The sequence below is a fragment of the Anoplopoma fimbria genome, chromosome 22 (genome assembly GCF_027596085.1).
Source record: "Anoplopoma fimbria isolate UVic2021 breed Golden Eagle Sablefish chromosome 22, Afim_UVic_2022, whole genome shotgun sequence".
Lineage (NCBI taxonomy): Eukaryota > Metazoa > Chordata > Actinopteri > Perciformes > Anoplopomatidae > Anoplopoma > Anoplopoma fimbria.
The window spans coordinates 8,242,953-8,263,239 of record NC_072470.1 but is presented as its reverse complement, the minus strand read 5'-3'; the positions used below and the strand labels follow the sequence as shown (position 1 = coordinate 8,263,239).

General features: G+C 41.0%; 2 protein-coding genes across 2 annotated transcripts; one reads left to right on the top strand and one right to left on the bottom strand.

Annotated features, from left to right (window-relative positions):
* Positions 1-13,041: 13,041 nt before the first annotated feature.
* LOC129111949 (coiled-coil domain-containing protein 122-like) lies at positions 13,042-15,756 on the bottom strand. Its single transcript, XM_054624112.1, has 6 exons — positions 15,626-15,756; positions 15,233-15,348; positions 14,399-14,797; positions 14,192-14,308; positions 13,458-13,531; positions 13,042-13,185 (listed from the first exon to the last, which is right to left on the bottom strand). The coding sequence occupies exons 1-6, from the start codon at positions 15,630-15,632 to the stop codon at positions 13,098-13,100; spliced, it is 801 nt and encodes a 266-aa protein (XP_054480087.1). The 5' UTR covers positions 15,633-15,756; the 3' UTR covers positions 13,042-13,097.
* On the top strand, positions 15,750-16,360 carry LOC129111950 (peptide chain release factor 1, mitochondrial-like). Its single transcript, XM_054624114.1, has 2 exons — positions 15,750-16,194; positions 16,283-16,360. Exons 1-2 carry the CDS (start codon positions 15,810-15,812, stop codon positions 16,330-16,332), a joined length of 435 nt encoding a protein of 144 aa, XP_054480089.1. The 5' UTR covers positions 15,750-15,809; the 3' UTR covers positions 16,333-16,360.
* The last annotated feature ends 3,927 nt before the right edge of the window (positions 16,361-20,287 follow it).

Here is a 20,287-nt window from a genome sequence, read left to right as displayed (position 1 = left end):
GAACAAAGATAAATATAAGTCTGTCTACTTTTTAACTGGGCCAGGGGTTGTGGGGTCAGACGTTGTTTTGACACACTAATCTGATGTTCTGTTTCATCGGGAGGATCCTTTGATATTCTCTGCAGTTATGTCGGAGAGGCCCAAACAAATAGATCGTCTGTGGTTTTCTGTCACATGCGCACACACACACACACACACACACACACATGTGCACTCAATCAGCGCTAACCTCCAATTCAAGTCAGCTGCTGCCCCACATCTGAACATCCGCTTACACACAAAACACAGACGGAGGGTGAGTCACTGGACGAACCATGTGAGGCTAATAGGAGAAAACCCTGGAAACATGTGGACATTCCTGCTCATTACCAGCTCCACCACGCTACGCAGATGTAAGTTAGTATTATCATTTTTCTGCAAGCCACAGAATCTAGTGTAAGTTGACATGAAGTTTGCTATATTCAGTAAAACTGCCGTCTATTCACCTCCACCAAAACTAATCTTGAACACAATAATTCAAAATGATGAAAAGTACAAAGGAAAACTGGAAATTCAAAATGCAAGTTGCTCTTTAAGAGTGCAGATGAGCAGACAAAGACCTGAGAGGTCACAGAAAACATCTGCACCAAAAAGGACCTTGAAGCATTAAAAGACCGAAAAACTGGTTTGCTTAATGCTTAATGCACATGAAAATATATCATAAACACTACTAGCAAACATTAGGTGCCAAAACCGAGCTGCCATAGATGAAACAAAAATGAGCAAATATTATAGATAGCGTAGGACAATGTTTGGCTTCATGTCGAATCTTTCCGTTCTTTCTGTTTGTGCAGATAAAATGAATTATTCGCCCATCTGGAAATCAAATTCAGTATTTTGCGTGAAGCTCATGTTCAGGGTGCCCTGTCCTCGTTTGTCCTGCACCCAAAGTCACATTTGTCGGTGGCACGTGCCCTCTGAACTTTGAAAACAAACCGCAGACGGAAGCGCGGAGAGCGAGGCCCGTCGCTGGCGCCCCACTGGGAGAGAGGGGGATTATGGGGGATTACGGCCCCTGTCTTATCCTCCACTTTTCCTCCCCTCAGCACCTCCTCCTACTCCCTACGAGTTGTCAAAATTCTTTCAGACACACAACAGATCAGTTAACCTGACCTAACCTGACTGTTTCCTCTTCACTCACTCAGCTGTCTGTGCGACGGGTTTCTCTACCACGTATTGGTTTTACTGGTTTTTTCTAAACGTCTGCGTCATTGTTTGTTTGGAAGTGTCAATGTGAAAAAGCAGTTGCATTCCTGCCGTGCATGCGCGGGCAGAGGAAAGATTGATAAATGTCACGAGAGACGTTGAGTCCTGAATTTACTGCTGATTGCATCACGTCATGGGGGATTCTTTGTTAGCCTGCATAGTTTATCATTTAATATTTTAGAACAAGAATATATGTCATTCATTGTGTTGCAAAGTGATGAGCAGAAAGGTAGACTAGACAGACAGCTGAAGCTCTTAATGATTTGAATTCTTTGTTTGTGTTGGCTGACACACATTCAGTGAGTTTGTATCTGTCTGTGCAGCCATGTCATTACGCCGTCGTTGAACTGACACAGCGGGTTAGACAACGGCGTTATGTCCCCTTAAAGAGCTTTCCTCCTAATCAGGTTGTTTATGGCGCAGACTGCTCCGGTTTATTAGAAGGACGCTTGAAGGACTGTTAAGTTCATGGGCCACACAGTAAAGTAGAGAGAACGACGAGTCTGTTTTGGTTTAAGTTTGTGGCAAAGCGAGTGTGTAAAAGCACCCAATAGTTCAACAGGATGGAGGTCAAGTCGGTGTGTCGCAAAGAGCTTTAGAAACTGGAATGTAATATTCTGAAGACGCATAATAAAAGTAAAAAGAGAGTCAGTAACTCCAGTATCGATGTCAATCTTAAAAATAGTTTTATTACAGCGTCCTATTTTTCGCCTTTTATCTCCAGTTCATGAATATTGTATTCGTTGGTGCGCCAACGAGTTAGTACGTCGATCTAATACTCACACTTGCAGGTTTAAGTTTTGGATTTTTCCTCATTTTGAAGGCTGTAATAAGTCCGATACATGCTATTTAAAGCTAGAAAAGTGCTTCTGCTTTTGTCTGAAATCCAGGACCCACTGTCCCAAAAGTTATTATCGCAAGGTTCTGCATATGTGCGGAAAGCTTCACGGGCGTGGACGCGGCCTAGCAAACCGATGATTGCCTCACACTGTGCCATCAGTAGTCAGACTGACATCAACTGTTTTGATGAAGTTGCAGACAATGTGCTGATCAGCAACAATCAGAGGGTTCGTGCGGCTGTCACAGTGCCAGCGTGAGCATTAAACACGTCCTTCCTCTGCCTCCGCATGGACACTCAGCACTCACAGTTCAGACGGGAGGAAGGAGAAGTCTCGACCTTGCGCGACACAATGTGACCCAAAACCACAGCCAATCTGGAAAATGGCCCGAACGTGACCTCATTTAGAAAAGAGCTGCGTTGACGATCTTTCAGGTCAAACTTGGTGTCTTTACATTATTCGTATTGTGTGTGCTAGCAAACCAATGTTTTTCCTTTTTCTGCAAAGTCACCATAGCTGGTGTGTTTGAGCAGGAGGCTTGGTAAAAGCCACGCACGCAGACCTGACCCTGGATCAGCCCAGATACTGGAAGCTTTGAGTAAATAAGCAGTTGAAGGCATCATCTGGCTGACATCTGCCTGTCTGTGCTGACACGTGTGCAGGAGAAGCTAACAAATCCTCTTTTTTGTGTTTGCGTGGGCGGACAGTGGGTGTGCTCAGTGTGCAGTTAATTTGACTAAAGCAAAGTTAAACAAACTGTGACTTTCCCTAAAAGCATATTTATTCTGGGATCATCCTAGCTAGACATTTGGATGCTTCCACGGACCTTTTCTTGTAGCTCTCTTGCAAAATAAATTTTAACTGAGATAAATGGAGCTGATCTGGGTCAGAGACTCCCTTTCAGTGCGTGTTCATTCTTTATCGTCGCTTCTGAAACTCTATTTCTGTATATCATCCATATCCTCGAAAACCCTCATTCATCCTGCGTCTGGTACATCGCGTTCAACCAAATATAAACACGCTCCGTCTGAGGTCAGCTTCTCTCACTGCCGGGTTTCCTGTTTGCTTCCCGTTTTTTTGAGACGGGAAGAGAAATCAGACGCCTTCTCTTCTCACCTCGCAGTCGCTTCCACGTCCATTCTCTTTTTTTTTTAAAAAGGGCAGTAGGAAGACAACCCAACCATCACTATCACTGTCATTATGTGTCATTATACTTATAAAACCGTCATCGTCATCTTTGTATTTTTAGTCTTGACATTGCTGCTATGAGTGAATGATTATGGCTTTTCTTTCCTTTTTTGTTTTTGCATTTTAGTGTCGTGTGAATCTGAAATGAAATATAACAAAAGAGTCATATTTTTAAAAACGTCTTACAACATATTTCCCAACATTAAGTCATAAATGATCAGTCAGTCAATTAAAAATGACCCGTCTTGTTACCATAGTACACGCCAACCAACCATGACATGGGTATTAAAATCATTTTCAGCGGTGCTCCGCCTTTCATACATGCACTTTAATATTAAATAAGACTTCTATTTCATTATTTACTGCCACACATGAAACAATCTGGTGTCTGAAGATAGAATGATCCCCCTTTAGATCTGTGGTTCTCCCTCACGTTTTCAGCCCAGCTCCAGTGAGCAAGCAGCGACACGTGGAGCAACATCAGCAGGAAGAAAATGCATGCCGAGGCAAGAAAAAGAGAGGAGCACAAACACAGTGGAGAGAGAAAAACATGCCATCTCAGGGTGACATTCAAAACGAATTATTCCCATTGATACACGGCGTCCGTCTGACGAATCACTGCAGCATCTGGCACGAGAGATGAAGAAATTACGTTACAATTACTTTCCATATTCTAAGACAAATCGGCATCCACTCCCGCACTTTGTGATTTAATCAAAATTGAGCAGCTTTTACTTAGTGAGCATCCAAAAAACTTCAGCTACCAGGAACATTTACAAGCACGGCAGTCGTTATAATAACTTGGTTTTTGTCTATTAACGCTCTATTCTTTATAATTTCAGCTTTTTTAGGTTGCATTCAAACCTGCGCGGTTTATTCTAAGTGTATCGGTTAGTTTTCTCCTTTTTTACAATTAGTTAACGCAGATGTGGGCACAGCAATCGTTCTTGAGTTCAGACTAAACAGAGACCCCTCTTTATGTTCATTTTCTTTTAGGTATTTCACAAAGATTTACTTGACTAAAACAGCCTATATTTTAGATGATATATGCGTGTTATTTACTCATGTAGAGACGTTTTGCATCAAGAAACGAGACAGAATACAGAGCGAGCGACAAAAAGAGAGATCGATTGCCTTTTTTGGCCTAAAAATGATTTCTTCCAAACTGAATTACACCACATAGATTGGAGATATACTGTAGACATATGCTGAGTTGATGTAGGTCAAACCCACTGTTGGAAACACAGCTTCCCCCCGTCCTCTTTTTAGGCTTTGAGAAGTACAGGGTGTTCTAGTACACATCGTATACAGCTGACTCGCACGCACGCATGCATGCACCAGCCTTCATCCGCCCAACTCATATGCACATGTGCACAGACAGACAGACGTTTCCATTATTTGCAGAACAGGTGCGGCATTAAATACGTGTATCAGGAGTGGGAAACATAAAGAGTATATTGTAATGTGGGGTGAGTTTAGTAGTTATATACAGATACATCTCTTGTTTTCTTTATGAGATTTCTGTCTCCAGTTTGGATAGGAACATACAGCCGTTCCTTATCATACAACTGAACATATTGTTTTGCCCTCTGGACATTCTACAGTGTGAAATTCTTTATGATTTGCAAGAATGCTTTTAAACAATTAGACCGTTAAGTTTTATTAGCGCTAAATTATACTTAATCATACCTCCAGAACTTTTTACAGCATGAGAAAGTTTGTCTGTATGTCTTCACTTACTTCACTGCCAAAATAGTTTCTCGTCCTTAACTCATTCGCGCACGTGTGCATTGTCATTTGTCACGATTGACTTAAAAGCACGCTAAGCTTCCAGACTAATTCATATCTCCTTTCTCTCTCTCTCTCTCTACGAAATGTTCCCAAACAAGATCTTATTACCCTCCTTCATCCACCACTGACACAAATGCTGTATTTGTAACTTTAGAAATGTGGGAGTTGAAGCTTAGCACAACTCACACCAACTCAAGACTGATAGAATGTACACAAAGGAGCACACATTGAGGCTTTGAGAGCAAACAAAAGCAGAGGAGGGGTCAGTGTTTCAGCAGCAGTCACGATGCAGCAGAGCGTGGGCAGAATGTGTAGATCTCAAGCTTTTCAACAAGAAAAACACTGACTATTCAGGCGTTTACCTGCTCGGCATTGTGTGTTTCGTCGCTCTATGCGATTTGTCATTCTCGCAACACAAAGCGTCAAAGCTAACGAGCCATTAGCTGCTGTAACGGCTTACAAAGACGCCCGAATACGGAGAGACAGATGTGACAATAAAGCTTGTAATGCGACATGTTTTGAAGGATTAAAGCCAGAGGTAGTCTTTCTGTAGCGACTGACACGCCTCTGCATTGTCAAATAATGAGCTAGAAATGTGCTTTCATGTTTACTGCATGGGTTTTCTACTTCAACTTGGACTCTTCGTGCATGTCTTCTTTAACCTGCAGCCACTCAGGCCGCTGATGCTCTCTTTTAAAAAAAAGCAGGAAAAAAGCAAATATTGGCGTCTAAACACCCACACACACACCTGGTTTACTGTACCGAGTGGTAAACAAGCGGCCTCTTCACAGGCGGGAGTTGAAAAGGGCTGCTGGGTTTGTTTGCATGAAGTGTTTATCTCGGTATGGAACCCTTCTTTAAGGTGCCATAAGAGAGGTAAAGCCTTAAAGAGCGGCCACTCCTTTCATCATTATCTTTGCAGCCTGTAGCGAGAGGGATGTTGTAAATGTCCTATATTTAACCTACATTAGTAGCGTTTACAAAAAAAGGTGCTTTGCGGGAGATTACGTCAGCTTTTAACGATATATGCATTTGATTTTTACAGCAAAGGGCCGAAAGAGTAAACGACACAGGAACGTCCTTATGCCTCATTCAGCCGAGAAGCTCGAATTAGTCGCGATAAAATACGACAAATGTATTAAAAGGTAATATTAACACAACAGAGGACTGCTGATTTACATTTACAAGAGAGAACAGCTGTGTTTACAGCTCCTGAATCCGTACTATAGCATGCTGACATTTGCTAATAAGCATTAAACACAAACTGATGGGAACGTCACATTTACATCCTGAAAAAAGAACTTCCTTCTTAAAGATAAAATGTACGTGTCTGCGGCTGAGAGGTGAGATTGTTGGTTTTTTGTTCTCAGCCATATAGGAACATTTTAGGAACAGAACAGGGTGGGTGAAAGTGAGGATGTCATTGCCAATGTTCAATGCCTTGTGAAGAGAAACCCCCCCCCCACCCCGCTGCAGAGCGATAAAACTGCAGCTGTGGTTTCTGTGCGCCTGTGTGAGCGGGAATAAATAGGGAACAGTATGTACGGGACAGTGCAGAGCTTTTCCATCTATGTATGGGAGAGAGAAAAAAGACACTGTTGGGAGAGAGAGAGAGAGAGAGAGAGAGAGAGAGAGAGAGTCCCACTTCCTTCCCACCATTGCTTCCTTCTCAGTTTCATTCATAATTTATGGTACAGAGAGGAAACAAGCAAAAAGCAAGTCCCCTCCTCTTCCTAGCACGCACACTTGTTCTTATGATGTAACGCTCGGCCCGGGACTCCCTGCTGCTCCTGTTAAATGCCCTACTTTCTGACTGCGGAGGAAGTTAATCTGCTTCTTCATGGCTTGTGCTGCAGTTTCAGAGGAGGCCAGAGCCTTTTTCCGGTCCTGCCAGCATCTGTCACGTAAAGAATACAGACCGCACTGTTTATTTACAACGCTATTTATGAGTACCGTGCTGCTATAAAATGATAAGGGCTTTCAGACTCCAGGATCAAAATACAGACACCGGGCCGATGCCAATTTAGGTTGTGAAATTTGGAATATTTTGTTGAGGGCTGTTTTTTTTTAAACTGGATCACAATGTACACGTCGGATGACAAACACAGAAGATTAGCTGCGTAATGAACCAGTGTTGTGAAGTATTTTGTTATACCTACATCGTGGGCTTTGCAATATATTTAAAGAGACAAGGATGTTCCCTGCGTGGATGACGGCTGTAAAACATATCTAACGCACAGGGTCGGAAGTCTGTCACTTATGCAAAAACAGCTCGTTGTGTACTGCACTGTGCAGAACGCAAATAAGCAAATGAACGCCTTTACCAGAAGAATGATACCACTCAATCCTCCTAATGTGTTTACTTGCTCATCACACACAGGTACGCTGAACCACAGAGTCTGGACTGAAGTGACATGTAGTTCTGCATAATATGAGGCCCTAAACAAATACGATTTTAGATGTTTTATCCTGGTACAGAAACTACTGTAGGAGGCATCGATTAGCAGAGGTGGAAAGTAACTACTATGTATATTCACTCAATTCTTGCAAAAATTCTGAGGTACTTTATGCTACTTTGTATTTGTTCTCTGCAACGTTTAAGGGAAATACTGTACGTGTTACTGCACTACTTTGCAAATGAAGACATTTAAAGCCTACATTGGGCACATATTGACAAAATGCATTGGAGTAATTGTTTAATCCATGAAAAATCCGAACAATGTAGCTCTACATTAAACCGCCCAACTATACATACAACAGGGACGGGAATCAGCAGGGACCTCCCGATACGACACTATCACGATACTTAGGTGGCGATTCGATATGTATTGCGATTCTGTGGGTATCGTGATTCGATATTACGATTTCTCGCGATTTCTTTTGGTTATTTTTTTTAAAACACTGGACCACGGAAAACAGTTGAATCATACCTTCAAATACAACACAGTCAAATTCACTTAGAGCTTTCCAAGTTTTATTTCAAGTTTTAATTCCTAAATCTTAACATTAACTTAATGACTGCAGGGCAGCCAATAGAGAAAATAAATAAAAATATGCCCTATTATCGTATAGCGTTCGTTGTTTGCTGCTAGCAGGTTTGGCTTCCTCCGCCGTTTTGTCTGATAACTCAGGATGGTGTCGAGTGATATGGGCACGTATGTTGGTCGTATTACCACAACACTTTATCTTTCCGTGGATAGTTTGCAGACAGCATTCATCATGTCTAACTCGTTTTTTCCTCGTAAATTAGACGTGCGATTTAAACTGTTGAGGTGCAGCATGAATCTCGGGACTAACGTCTGACATGTTTGCTGTCCAACATGTCAGCCTTTGTATTCCTACCGAGCTACTACGCGTGAAGCTGCGCTTCTAGCCGGGAGGAAATCACGAACGAATAGATTGCATTGCGCCATCTGTAGGATTATAAGCGGCGACGTTTTTTTTCCCGCCTTGAATAAAATAATTAAAAGTAGGCTACAGACAAAATATCGATTTGGGAGGCAGCGTGGCGATTTAAAAATCGTCACACACAAGATTTTTCCCCCCATCCCTAATATACAATGGATAAAATCAGCTATACTTAAACTAGCGACATCATTGACATGCTGCTTACACATTCATGCATAAGTAATAATAATATAAAAGTATAATTAATAAAAAATGAAACACTGAAAAGAGCCAATTTTGCTTCCATATTGTAGTAGTAGATTATATTTGCTTGTTCTTACTTTAGTAAGATTTTGAAAGCAGGACTTGTTCTTGTAACAGGGTGTTTTTAAATGTTAGTATTTCTACTTTCTCTTAAATCACCAAGATTAGTGCCGGAGGATTAAAAGTGATGAACAGCCTTTACAGACATGACTCACTGCTGGGTGGGTGGGTGAGAAACACTGACTCTACCCGCCTCCAGATGAACATTTGGCAGGGGGACCAAATATACGGAATATTGTATATTTATTTATATATATATGGAAATGGATTCCTGATTCATTTGAGTCTAAATAAATCTCTGTATGTCACAATTCCCGTCACTACGTGGAAGCAAGCGGTCACGCGTCTCTAAGCGAAGTTGCATCAGCCCGCATGTATTAAGTAACTTAAGCTGGTTTTAGGACAAAGACTGGCCGAATGTGTCCTAACTTGCATTTTAAAAACAGTCTGCCATCCTTGAATACCAGTACGTTAAAGTGTGTGTGTGTGTGTGTGTGTGTGTGTGTGTGTGTGTGTGTGTGTGTGTGTGTGTGTGTGTGTGTGTGTGTGTGTGTGTGTGTGTGTGTGTGTGTGTGTGTGTGTGTGTGTGAGAGTGTGTTTGTTTGCGTTGCTCAGGTAGCAGGGTGGGGCTCCGTTATGTGAGAGTGAGAGTGTGTGTGTGTGTAGGTTAAAGGTCTCGTTTATTACATCTATTTTCGGCCCGGGCTATTTCCTGAAGTGAAGCGAAACCTTTCGGGCACGTCGCGCTCTTAAGTGAACTCGTCCCACATTCCCGATGCAGACTCACACTCGCACTAAAGCCCAGCCACACCCTTTAATAGCTCTGAACACCTTTACCTGGTTTCTGTGCGCAGTTAGAAGGGCACAGCTCTCAGTTTCTGTCAAACGAACGCCCTGGTTACCCACCCAGTCAGTGGGCTTGTTGAAAGTCGAAAGATCTAAGATGATTTTAGTCATCAATGAATCACACGCTGACAATAATTATCGTACATCTAAGCACGTTGCAGTAATGTGAATGTAAGGCGAGGACGTTTAAAAGTCGGTTTAGAGGTCAGAGGGGTTTGTCGGTAAACTGGGACGCTGGTGTTGTTTAGTCTAACAAGAACCAGTGGGAGCAATTAGTGGCCAGCAGAGTCACAGTGGTTTCCCCCGGTGTCTTCTGAGGGAGATCCCTCCTCACCTCTTTTTTAATTTGGTTGTCCACACACAAACAATCCTTTTCATTTCCTGCCCTGCACAAACACAGACGTAGACCCGTCTCATGAGTCAGGATTAGTCAGCTTTGTGACACAGACCTGTTCTCTTGAGTTGCCTGGGATAACTTTACAGAGACAGTAATTACTTGTGCAAACAAGGGAATGTAAATAAACTCCATCAGGTCTCTGGAGGCGAAGCCATCCTCAAGTTGACCGAGCTGTTGCCCGAAGGGCGTCTACGAGGCTCGAAGCTTCGGCCGCAGGAAAACAATTACGGGTAGCGATGAAATGTAGGTTTCTCTGGGACGAACGTTCATCTTTCTAAAATGTATTAATTCTGTATTCTCTGCCGACCCGGAGAGGAGGATCGAGGGTTATTTGGGGCGTATTTCAAGGGAATTTTTTGTTCTCGGAAAGCTTTCCTCTCGGGTGTGACCGAGCTGCTGATGTCGTAGAGGAAAACTATACTCGGCGTGTTTATGCACACAAAAGCTCAGCTGATTTCGAACCCACACACACACACACACACTTGAGTCAGTTGAGGTGGAGTGCCACCCACCGCTCACCAGCTGCTTGGTGGGAGTCAGTTGTTAATGACTAGAAGATAAGAGCGAGCTGTCTGGTTCGATAATGGTCGGAGGCAGAGATGAAACGACAAGTCAACGGGCTGAAGAGTTTAGTTTGTCTTCTGTAAAAGCAAATATAATCAGTTAAGATTATATCAGGAGGGCTCTGCTTATTTAAACCCGGAAGCAGCTCAAATGGGAACCTGCTGCTCATCTAAAAAGGTTTGCAGATAACCCTTCTTCTTCTCGGAAAAGTGTACTAAGCCGCGAGAAACCGGTTGCCCAACTTGTTATTGTAAAAACTTAAATGTCAGGCGGTTTAGCTGCTGTGGAAGATCTATAAGGAATGCCATACATCCGAAGAAGAAGAGTCACGACAATTAAATAAAACTTATAAGACGAGGTTTATCTTCGCATTGATTTGTTTTTCTAAAGTGCTAGCAGATACAGGTGACCAAGATAATTCACACAACCACCAAAGTAAACACACTCCCACAATGCATCAGCTGTTCGGTTCACACCTCTACCGCTATGTCGGCCTCTCTGCCAAAACTGCGGTGAACGCACCTCAACCTACAGTAGTAAGAGTTCAGGAATCTCTTACACACAACACACCGCTAAAAAGAATGCACTCGCCGATTTCTCACGCTCTCCAAGTCAGCTGCGCTCGCCTCCAAGCAACGCACGTGGGCAGCAAGCCACGGGAGGTGTGAACCACCATAAATGTGCCACTCAAACACACTTGCACAAGTACAACCTTCATGAGAGGAATGCAGAGCGGCCACAAAACACCAAGCGCAGACCCGAATATTACGGGTTGTCGTTCTGCTTCTGCGGCAGGGTTACGATTTATAGCTTTGACATCGGCAGCAAAGAAAGCCGCATTGATACAGATGAAAGAAAGGTTACTTTCTGCCGTTGCGTGTTTGCATAAATCATCTGCTGTGGACTATTCGGGACAAAAGCATTCAGAGTAATTAATGAGCTCAGCCATCCTGCAAGAAAGCTTGCCAAGCGTGTTTTATAGGAGTACTTTTTTACCACGAGGTGAACTCAGGGTGAGAGAGATGTTTCTCGTATGGAGGCGAGCCAGTTTTAAGTAAATAAAAGACATTTTTAACAACAACAACTTGTTATTATGTGAATGGTCAATGGTTTCTGTTCTCTTAGAGCGGCCTTTCGGGGTCAGTTCATTTTGTTTGTAAATCCCCAATGTTCCCCTCAATATTTAAGCAGCCAAGTGTATTTTGAATTTAAGATTCATGCCAAAGTGGAGTAGACAAATGTGTCGCAGCCGAATAAATAAAACCAGCAAGCGGTAGAGGGCTGGTGTTAAAACCGTTCCCTAATTAGCGAGGCTTCATTAGCTTAGACAGCGAGGATCCGAATGACATTTATTTCAAGAGTTTCACATAAAAGAGCTCACTCTTCCTGGGAACGGAAACCTCTTGCTTCGTGGGTGCAACACAGCGCGCTTGACGACGAATAAAGTTGGCGTTACTGTGGTCGAGTTTTATTTTAATAAAAGAAAAAGGCACGTCTCGCATACTACTACTACTTTTAAAAGGTCACGCTGTTTTGTTTTAACCTCTGCCGGTGACCTTGCAGTGTGTTTCTAGATATTCTGGACTGTCCTTTTTAAGAGGTCATTTGGGGAAGTTTGCTGCCAATGTTTTCGTGTGTGTGTGTGTTATACTGTGTGTTTGACAGTTTGAGTGGAGGAGGCCGGGGATAGAGCAGAGCGCTGACAGGCTGCAAACATGCTAATAAGGTCTGACAGAGCAGGACTGCGGTAAAGCAGGCAGACAGACTGGCTGAATGGACTCCCCAAGTGCACCTTTAAGGAAATGGCCCACTAAACTACAATTTGTGGTTGAGTGGGTAATGAAAACACTCCTAACTTTTTGAGTAATTCATCACATGCCGCCCCTTCGCCTCCCACACATTCAACCACACTCCCTGGTCGGTTTACGACACAGTTAGCCGCTTATTATCTGTAAGCTTTCCACAAATAAAAAGACAAAAAAAGTAACCGAGCAATGCGACCTTATTCCCAATTTTGAGTTACGGTCGAAGTGGCACAGTCCCGCCCTCGTCAGCCGACAGCGGGACTGTCACCTCGCGGACCGTCAGGCGACCCAGTGAAGCGGAAGCTGGAACAGCGCGTACCAAAACAACACCATCACATCGTCAGTTAGAGCAGACACTTGGCTTCTGTTTTGCATGTTTGCTGTTGAGGACGCTGACCGGACAAACCGATTAACTGTCACCAACCGACCTAAAATCCCATCCCACGCACTGCTGACGTTGCCCCCATTTAGTCCCAGAACAGCCATGCTGTCCTGTTAATTAAGGACATCAAGCTGTAAACAGACAAATACAAAACTTTCATTCAGCAGGAACTTTCATGTGATGAAGTGAAACAGACATTTAGTTGACAGTGCTGCCCCCTGCTGTTCAATTGTAGTAAAAACAAATACAACCTGATAACAAATGAATCCCTTTAATAAACAGTATCATTAACCACGTTCACCCAGTTGAACCAAGTGCGACTCTGCAGTTTAACGACCACTGACCGCCGATGACTCCAGCTGCCCTTTGAGCTCGGCCAGCTGTCTCTCCATGTGGTAGACGTCTTCAGACATTTGCCTGAGTAAAGCACACAGAGTTTGGCAGCGTTTAATATGTGGAAAGTGATTTAAAATAGGAGCAATTTACCCTCTAGATAGCTAAATTACAACAAATAGAAACTAAAGAGAGATGGGCCACTTTGAATGTATTAAAAACGACAAAATACTTGTGTTTTAAAATCTGTGCAAAACGTACATTGAAATGGCCATTTCAAAATAATACATATGCACTCGTTGTATGAATAAATATGTTATTATCACTGCTATTTGCTTTTTTTTATTTTTTTTAACCTGTGGACAGCCTGGGCCCTGCTCAGTTGGCAGTGGAGGCGCTTGACGATGGCTTCGTATCGCCTGTTCTGGATCTGAAGAAGTGAAAACGCACAAGCAAAAAAAATCACGATATTGGCCTTCAGTCCCGATATCTTTGCTCGTGGTTTCGTATACTATTATTATATTCCTTTATTGATCCCCATGGGGGAAATTCAAGTGTTGCAGCAGCTCAACTACACAGACACAGACAATAAATACACATACTATACAACTACACAGACAATAAATACACATACTATACAACTACACAGACAATAAATACACATACTATACAACTACACAGACAATAAATACATACAACTACACAGACAATAAATACACATACTATACAACTACACAGACAATAAATACACATACTATACAACTACACAGACAATAAATACACATACTATACAACTACACAGACAGACAATAAATACACATACTATACAACTACACAGACAATAAATACACATACTATACAACTACACAGACACAGACAATAAATACACATACTATACAACTACACAGACAATAAATACACATACTATACAGACAATAAATACACATACTATACAACTACACAGACACAGACAATAAATACACATACTATACAACAAAATAAAAAATAGAACAGGAATAAAAATGTACAGTGTATAATATATACATGTCAATTGATGTTGAATTAAATTCACCTTTCCTTTTTGCCCTACCTCTATGTCTTTCTTTATCTGAGCATGAGTGGCAAACTCTTTTTGCACTTGCTCTCTCTTCTTAGCTACAGTCTCCTTCGTCATAGAGATTTCCCTCTTCAGGGCATCGTTTTCACTCTGCAGAAAAAGAAGAGAGCAACGCTTAATATGATTTGAGAAGTTTACAATTTCAACACGATTCAGTTACACCCGGTTTATTCTCTCCACCTTTGACATTTGCACCGTGTTTCCGTTTGGATTCTCCAAATCTTCCCTCAGCTCCTCTTTCTGCAGTGTCAGCATCCTGACCAGCGCCCTCTTCTCCTCCAGCTCTTTATGGGCCTCCGTCTGGCTCGCCGCACGCAAAACAGCTGCCCCGTGACCCTCCATCTTCTTTCGATAAGTGTTGAACTTTGCCGGTGCCATTCGAGCCTTCTCCTCCTCCACGGTTATACAAATCTGGAGTTCTGCGTTTTCCTCGCCGATGGCTGCACAGCGATCGAGCAGGACTTTCTTCTGAAGCTCCAGGTGCTCCATCTCGCCCTCCAGCATCAGGAACTCCCTCACTTTAGATCTCAGCTCCCGCTCTGCCGTCTCACTTTTCCTCTCAACCTCTGAAAGAGTTGCCTGGAAAAGGAGGCAAACCAAAATGTCCAAATCAGTGTCTGCTCTGCAAATATACATGTTTGTGATAAAAAGGCATTTGCAATGATGAGATAGGTAGATGAGATGAAAGAGAGGTCGGCGTGTCTATTCCTTACAATTGTGTTGCGTGGATGTATGTTCCTTCATAATAAACTATTTGTGCTTTCTCGCTAAACTACTCCTGCATTTTTCATGTTTTGTGTGCGTTTCTTGTGACTTTTGTACACACAATCACTTCTTTTTTTAGCCCAATAAAGTGCACGCCTAATGAACGAAAATAGGGCCCTGTGCCACAATAGCATTGGCAATGTGTTATGTATAACCAGCAACAACTAATCCCGTTACTACCGCTGCTAATAGGAAATGTGAAAACTTTGCAAGAAAGTTAGTTTGAATTATTTTGGGGTAAATGTGAACCTGCAGGGAGACGAGTGTCTTCTGTTTGTCCTTCAGGGCCTCAGTCTGAACATAGCCATGCTGGCTGACATCCTCCACCGCCTTGGTTAATGAAAACCCAGGTTTCTCCTGAGTTCCTGAGGGACAAGTAAGTATCTGTTAATGTAGTTAGCGGTCACATTTAGAAATTGCATTGTTGGCAGCCAAGTTACCATGTAGCTACATGAACCTATAGCTAAAGGGGTTATTATCCAGTTAAACTAGCACATCAAAACAGGTCTAATGTGAGCTAATAATTGTCTAACAAAGTTATGCAAGTTAGGATCAGCCTATATTAATTCATTGTTAAATCTTCTTTTATAAACTCACTTGGACATAGTTTTATTGATTTAAATATATTAAGCAATATCTTACCAGACATTTTGACCTCAGTTGAACCAGCTTATGAAATACAATGCAATGCTATGGAGAAATACAACATTGGTTTTATGACACTACATTTCCCAGAGTTCCACTCTCCTCCTCCTCGACCCGGAACTACATCCTGTCTGTAAACACTTGGAACAAAACGTGCAGGAGTTGTTCTCAGTGTAGTGCAATGCTTGTGCGTCGCTGTGTTAGTCTGTGCAGCCGTGTGGTTTACAGAGGAGGAGGAGGAGGAGGAGGAAGAGGAGCATGGAGGTCACCTGCAGGTCACAAGGAGGTGAAGTATGCAGACATCACCTGCAGTGCAGGACCACCAAAACGCCTCTCCCACAGTGAGGTGGGGGACTTGTGCAAGGCTGAGTCTGTTCAGAGGTATCTCCAGCAGCTGGTGGAGGAGTTCAGAGACACAAGCAAGAAGTTGCAGCACTTGTACCTGAGTGAGTCAGACAGAAAAGTGCTGATGAAGAAACAGGCAGAGCTGCTGCCTCTGGCAAATGTGTTTGAGAGGACTGAACAAGCCCTGAAAGACCTCGAGGAAGTCCTTTCACTGCTGCATAGTGAGTATTTGTTTTGTTAGAATTGGCAATTTTGTTAATGACATATGCAAATAAATGATTTATTGTTATAAACTCACTTGTTTCTCAGGTTCTCCTGGTGAATTTGACGTGTTAAACTGTATTATGTTTATGCTTTAAGATGCTTGTTTTAAGAAGGGAGATGCACTTATGACTTCTGGTGACTAGTAGTTCTCTTGAATACCTATGTTGAATACACTTATTGTAAGTCTCTTTGGCTAAAAGCGTCTGCTAAATGACTGTAATGTAATGTAATGTAATGTATTAGGATGTATTTCGTGTAAATAAATGTATATCGGTCTATATATTGCGAAGCACAGTTTGTGTCCTCGTTTGCGTTAAAGTGAATATTTGAGAAACGCCATTTCCTAGAGGAGGTTGAGCCGTCTGGGAGCTAGAGGAGGCGTCCCGGTAGAATCCCGGTGACCGGGAAATAGGTTCCGGCGATCACCGCGCATTGCATGCCGGGTAGATTTAAAAAAAAAAAAAAAATTTAATTTTTAATTTTTTTAATTTATTTATTTATTCATTTTTAAATTCAATAACTTTATTGAGACATTTGTTCATACATATAAAACACAATATATTTATATATATATATATATATATATATATTTACATTTTCAAGTTCTTATTTTTAAAATAAATAAAATAAAAAATGAAAAATAAAAATAAAATAAAACAAGTATTATAAATAAGCAATAAAAAAAACAGTAGAAAAAACAACAATAACTGAAATACTATATTTACAGACAGAGAAAAAACAACAACTATTTCAACTACTTTTAACTTTTTTAACCATTATTGCACAGTGCAATGTATTGCACAGGTTTCTATTGTCATGTTATTATGTTATTATTGTCCTGTGGTCATGTGGTCTGCTGGGAGCAGAGTTGGTTGTGCAGCCTGACAGCAGCAGGAAGGAAGGACCTGCGGTACCTCTCCTTCACACACCGGGGTGAAGCAGCCGGTGGCTGAAGGAGCTGCACAGAGCTGCCAGGGTGTCCTGCATGGGGTGGGAGGTATTGTTCATCAGGGATGACAGCTTGGCCATTGTTAAATGTTATATTATCTTCATTTAATGTTTTATTCTCTTTATTTAATGTTTCATTCTCTTCATTTAATGTTTTATTATCTTTATTTAATGTTTCGCGTTTGTCACAGTCGCGGTGCAGTGACGTCACGTCATGATGTTTTCACGGATGTTGATCTGGACGGCTCATCCTCCTGTATACCGGTGTGCCGGATTACCGGTGTTTTTCACGGTACCGGTACCGGTGGACCGACCGGCTCAACCTCCTATAGCTAGCATAGCTAGAGGAGGTTGAGCCGTCTGGGAGCTAGAGGACGGGTAGATTTAAAAAAAAAAAAAAATTAATTTTTAATTTTTTTAATTTATTTATTTATTCATTTTTAAATTCAATAACTTTATTGAGACATTTGTTCATACATATAAAACACAATATATTTATATATATATATATATATATATATATATGTATATATTTACATTTTCAAGTTCTTATTTTTAAAATAAATAAAATAAAAAATGAAAAATAAAAATAAAATAAAACAAGTATTATAAATAAGCAATAAAAAAAACAGTAGAAAAAACAACAATAACTGAAATACTATATTTACAGACAGAGAAAAAACAACAACTATTTCAACTACTTTTAACTTTTTTAACCATTATTGCACAGTGCAATGTATTGCACAGGTTTCTATTGTCATGTCATTATGTTATTATTGTCCTGTGGTCATGTGGTCTGCTGGGAGCAGAGTTGGTTGTGCAGCCTGACAGCAGCAGGAAGGAAGGACCTGCGGTACCTCTCCTTCACACACCGGGGGTGAAGCAGCCGGTGGCTGAAGGAGCTGCACAGAGCTGCCAGGGTGTCCTGCATGGGGTGGGAGGTATTGTTCATCAGGGATGACAGCTTGGCCATTGTTAAATGTTATATTATCTTCATTTAATGTTTTATTCTCTTTATTTAATGTTTCATTCTCTTCATTTAATGTTTTATTATCTTTATTTAATGTTTCGCGTTTGTCACAGTCGCGGTGCAGTGACGTCACGTCATCATGTTTTCACGGATGTTGATCTGGACGGCTCATCCTCCTGTATACCGGTGTGCCGGATTACCGGTGTTTTTCACGGTACCGGTACCGGTGGACCGGCCGGCTCAACCTCCTATAGCTAGCATAGCTAGAGGAGGTTGAGCCGTCTGGGAGCTAGAGGAGGCGTCCCGGTAGAATCCCGGTGACCGGGAAATAGGTTCCGGCGATCACCGCGCATTGCATGCCGGGTAGATTTTTTACTTTTTTTTTTTTTTTTTTTTTTTAAATTTATTTATTTACGGGGTGAAGCAGCCGGTGGCTGAAGGAGCTGCACAGAGCTGCCAGGGTGTCCTGCATGGGGTGGGAGGTATTGTTCATCAGGGATGACAGCTTGGCCATTGTTAAATGTTATATTATCTTCATTTAATGTTTTATTCTCTTTATTTAATGTTTCATTCTCTTCATTTAATGTTTTATTATCTTTATTTAATGTTTCGCGTTTGTCACAGTCGCGGTGCAGTGACGTCACGTCATGATGTTTTCACGGATGTTGATCTGGACGGCTCATCCTCCTGTATACCGGTGTGCCGGATTACCGGTGTTTTTCACGGTACCGGTACCGGTGGACCGGCCGGCTCAACCTCCTATAGACAGTTTTGGACATACCATACTATGACTTTTTCGACATACTATAGTATAACCTTTTTTTTTTGACTTTTTTCGACATACTATAGTATAACCTCTTTTTTGACTTTTTTCGACATACTATAGTATGACTTTTTTTTCAATTTTTTTCGACATACTATGCTATGACAGTTTTGGACATACCATACTATGACTTTTTCGACATACTATAGTATAACCTTTTTTTTGACTTTTTTCGACATACTATAGTATAACCTCTTTTTTGACTTTTTTCGACATACTATAGTATGACTTTTTTTTCAATTTTTTTGGACATACTATGCTATGACAGTTTTGGACATACCATACTATGACTTTTTCGACATACTATAGTATAACCTTTTTTTTGACTTTTTTCGACATACTATAGTATAACCTCTTTTTTGTCTTTTTTCGACATACTATAGTATGACTTTTTTTTCAATTTTTTTCGACATACTATGCTATGACAGTTTTGGACATACCATACTATGACTTTTTCGACATACTATAGTATAACCTTTTTTTTGACTTTTTTTCGACATACTATAGTATAACCTCTTTTTTGACTTTTTCGACATACTATAGTATGACTTTTTTTTTCAATTTTTTTCGACATACTATGCTATGACAGTTTTGGACATACCATACTATGACTTTTTCGACATACTATAGTATAACCTTTTTTTGACTTTTTCGACATACTATAGTATAACCTCTTTTTTGACTTTTTTCGACATACTATAGTATGACTTTTTTTTTTCAATTTTTTTCGACATACTATGCTATGACAGTTTTGGACATACCATACTATGACTTTTTCGACATACTATAGTATAACCTTTTTTTTGACTTTTTCGACATACTATAGTATAACCTCTTTTTTGACTTTTTCGACATACTATAGTATGACTTTTTTTTCAATTTTTTTCGACATACTATGCTATGACAGTTTTGGACATACCATACTATGACTTTTTCGACATACTATAGTATAACCTTTTTTTTGACTTTTTTCGACATACTATAGTATAACCTCTTTTTTGACTTTTTTCGACATACTATAGTATGACTTTTTTTTCAATTTTTTTCGACATACTATGCTATGACAGTTTTGGACATACCATACTATGACTTTTTCGACATACTATAGTATAACCTTTTTTGACTTTTTTCGACATACTATAGTATAACCTCTTTTTTGACTTTTTCGACATACTATAGTATGACTTTTTTTTCAATTTTTTTGGACATACTATGCTATGACAGTTTTGGACATACCATACTATGACTTTTTCGACATACTATAGTATAACCTTTTTTTTGACTTTTTTCGACATACTATAGTATAACC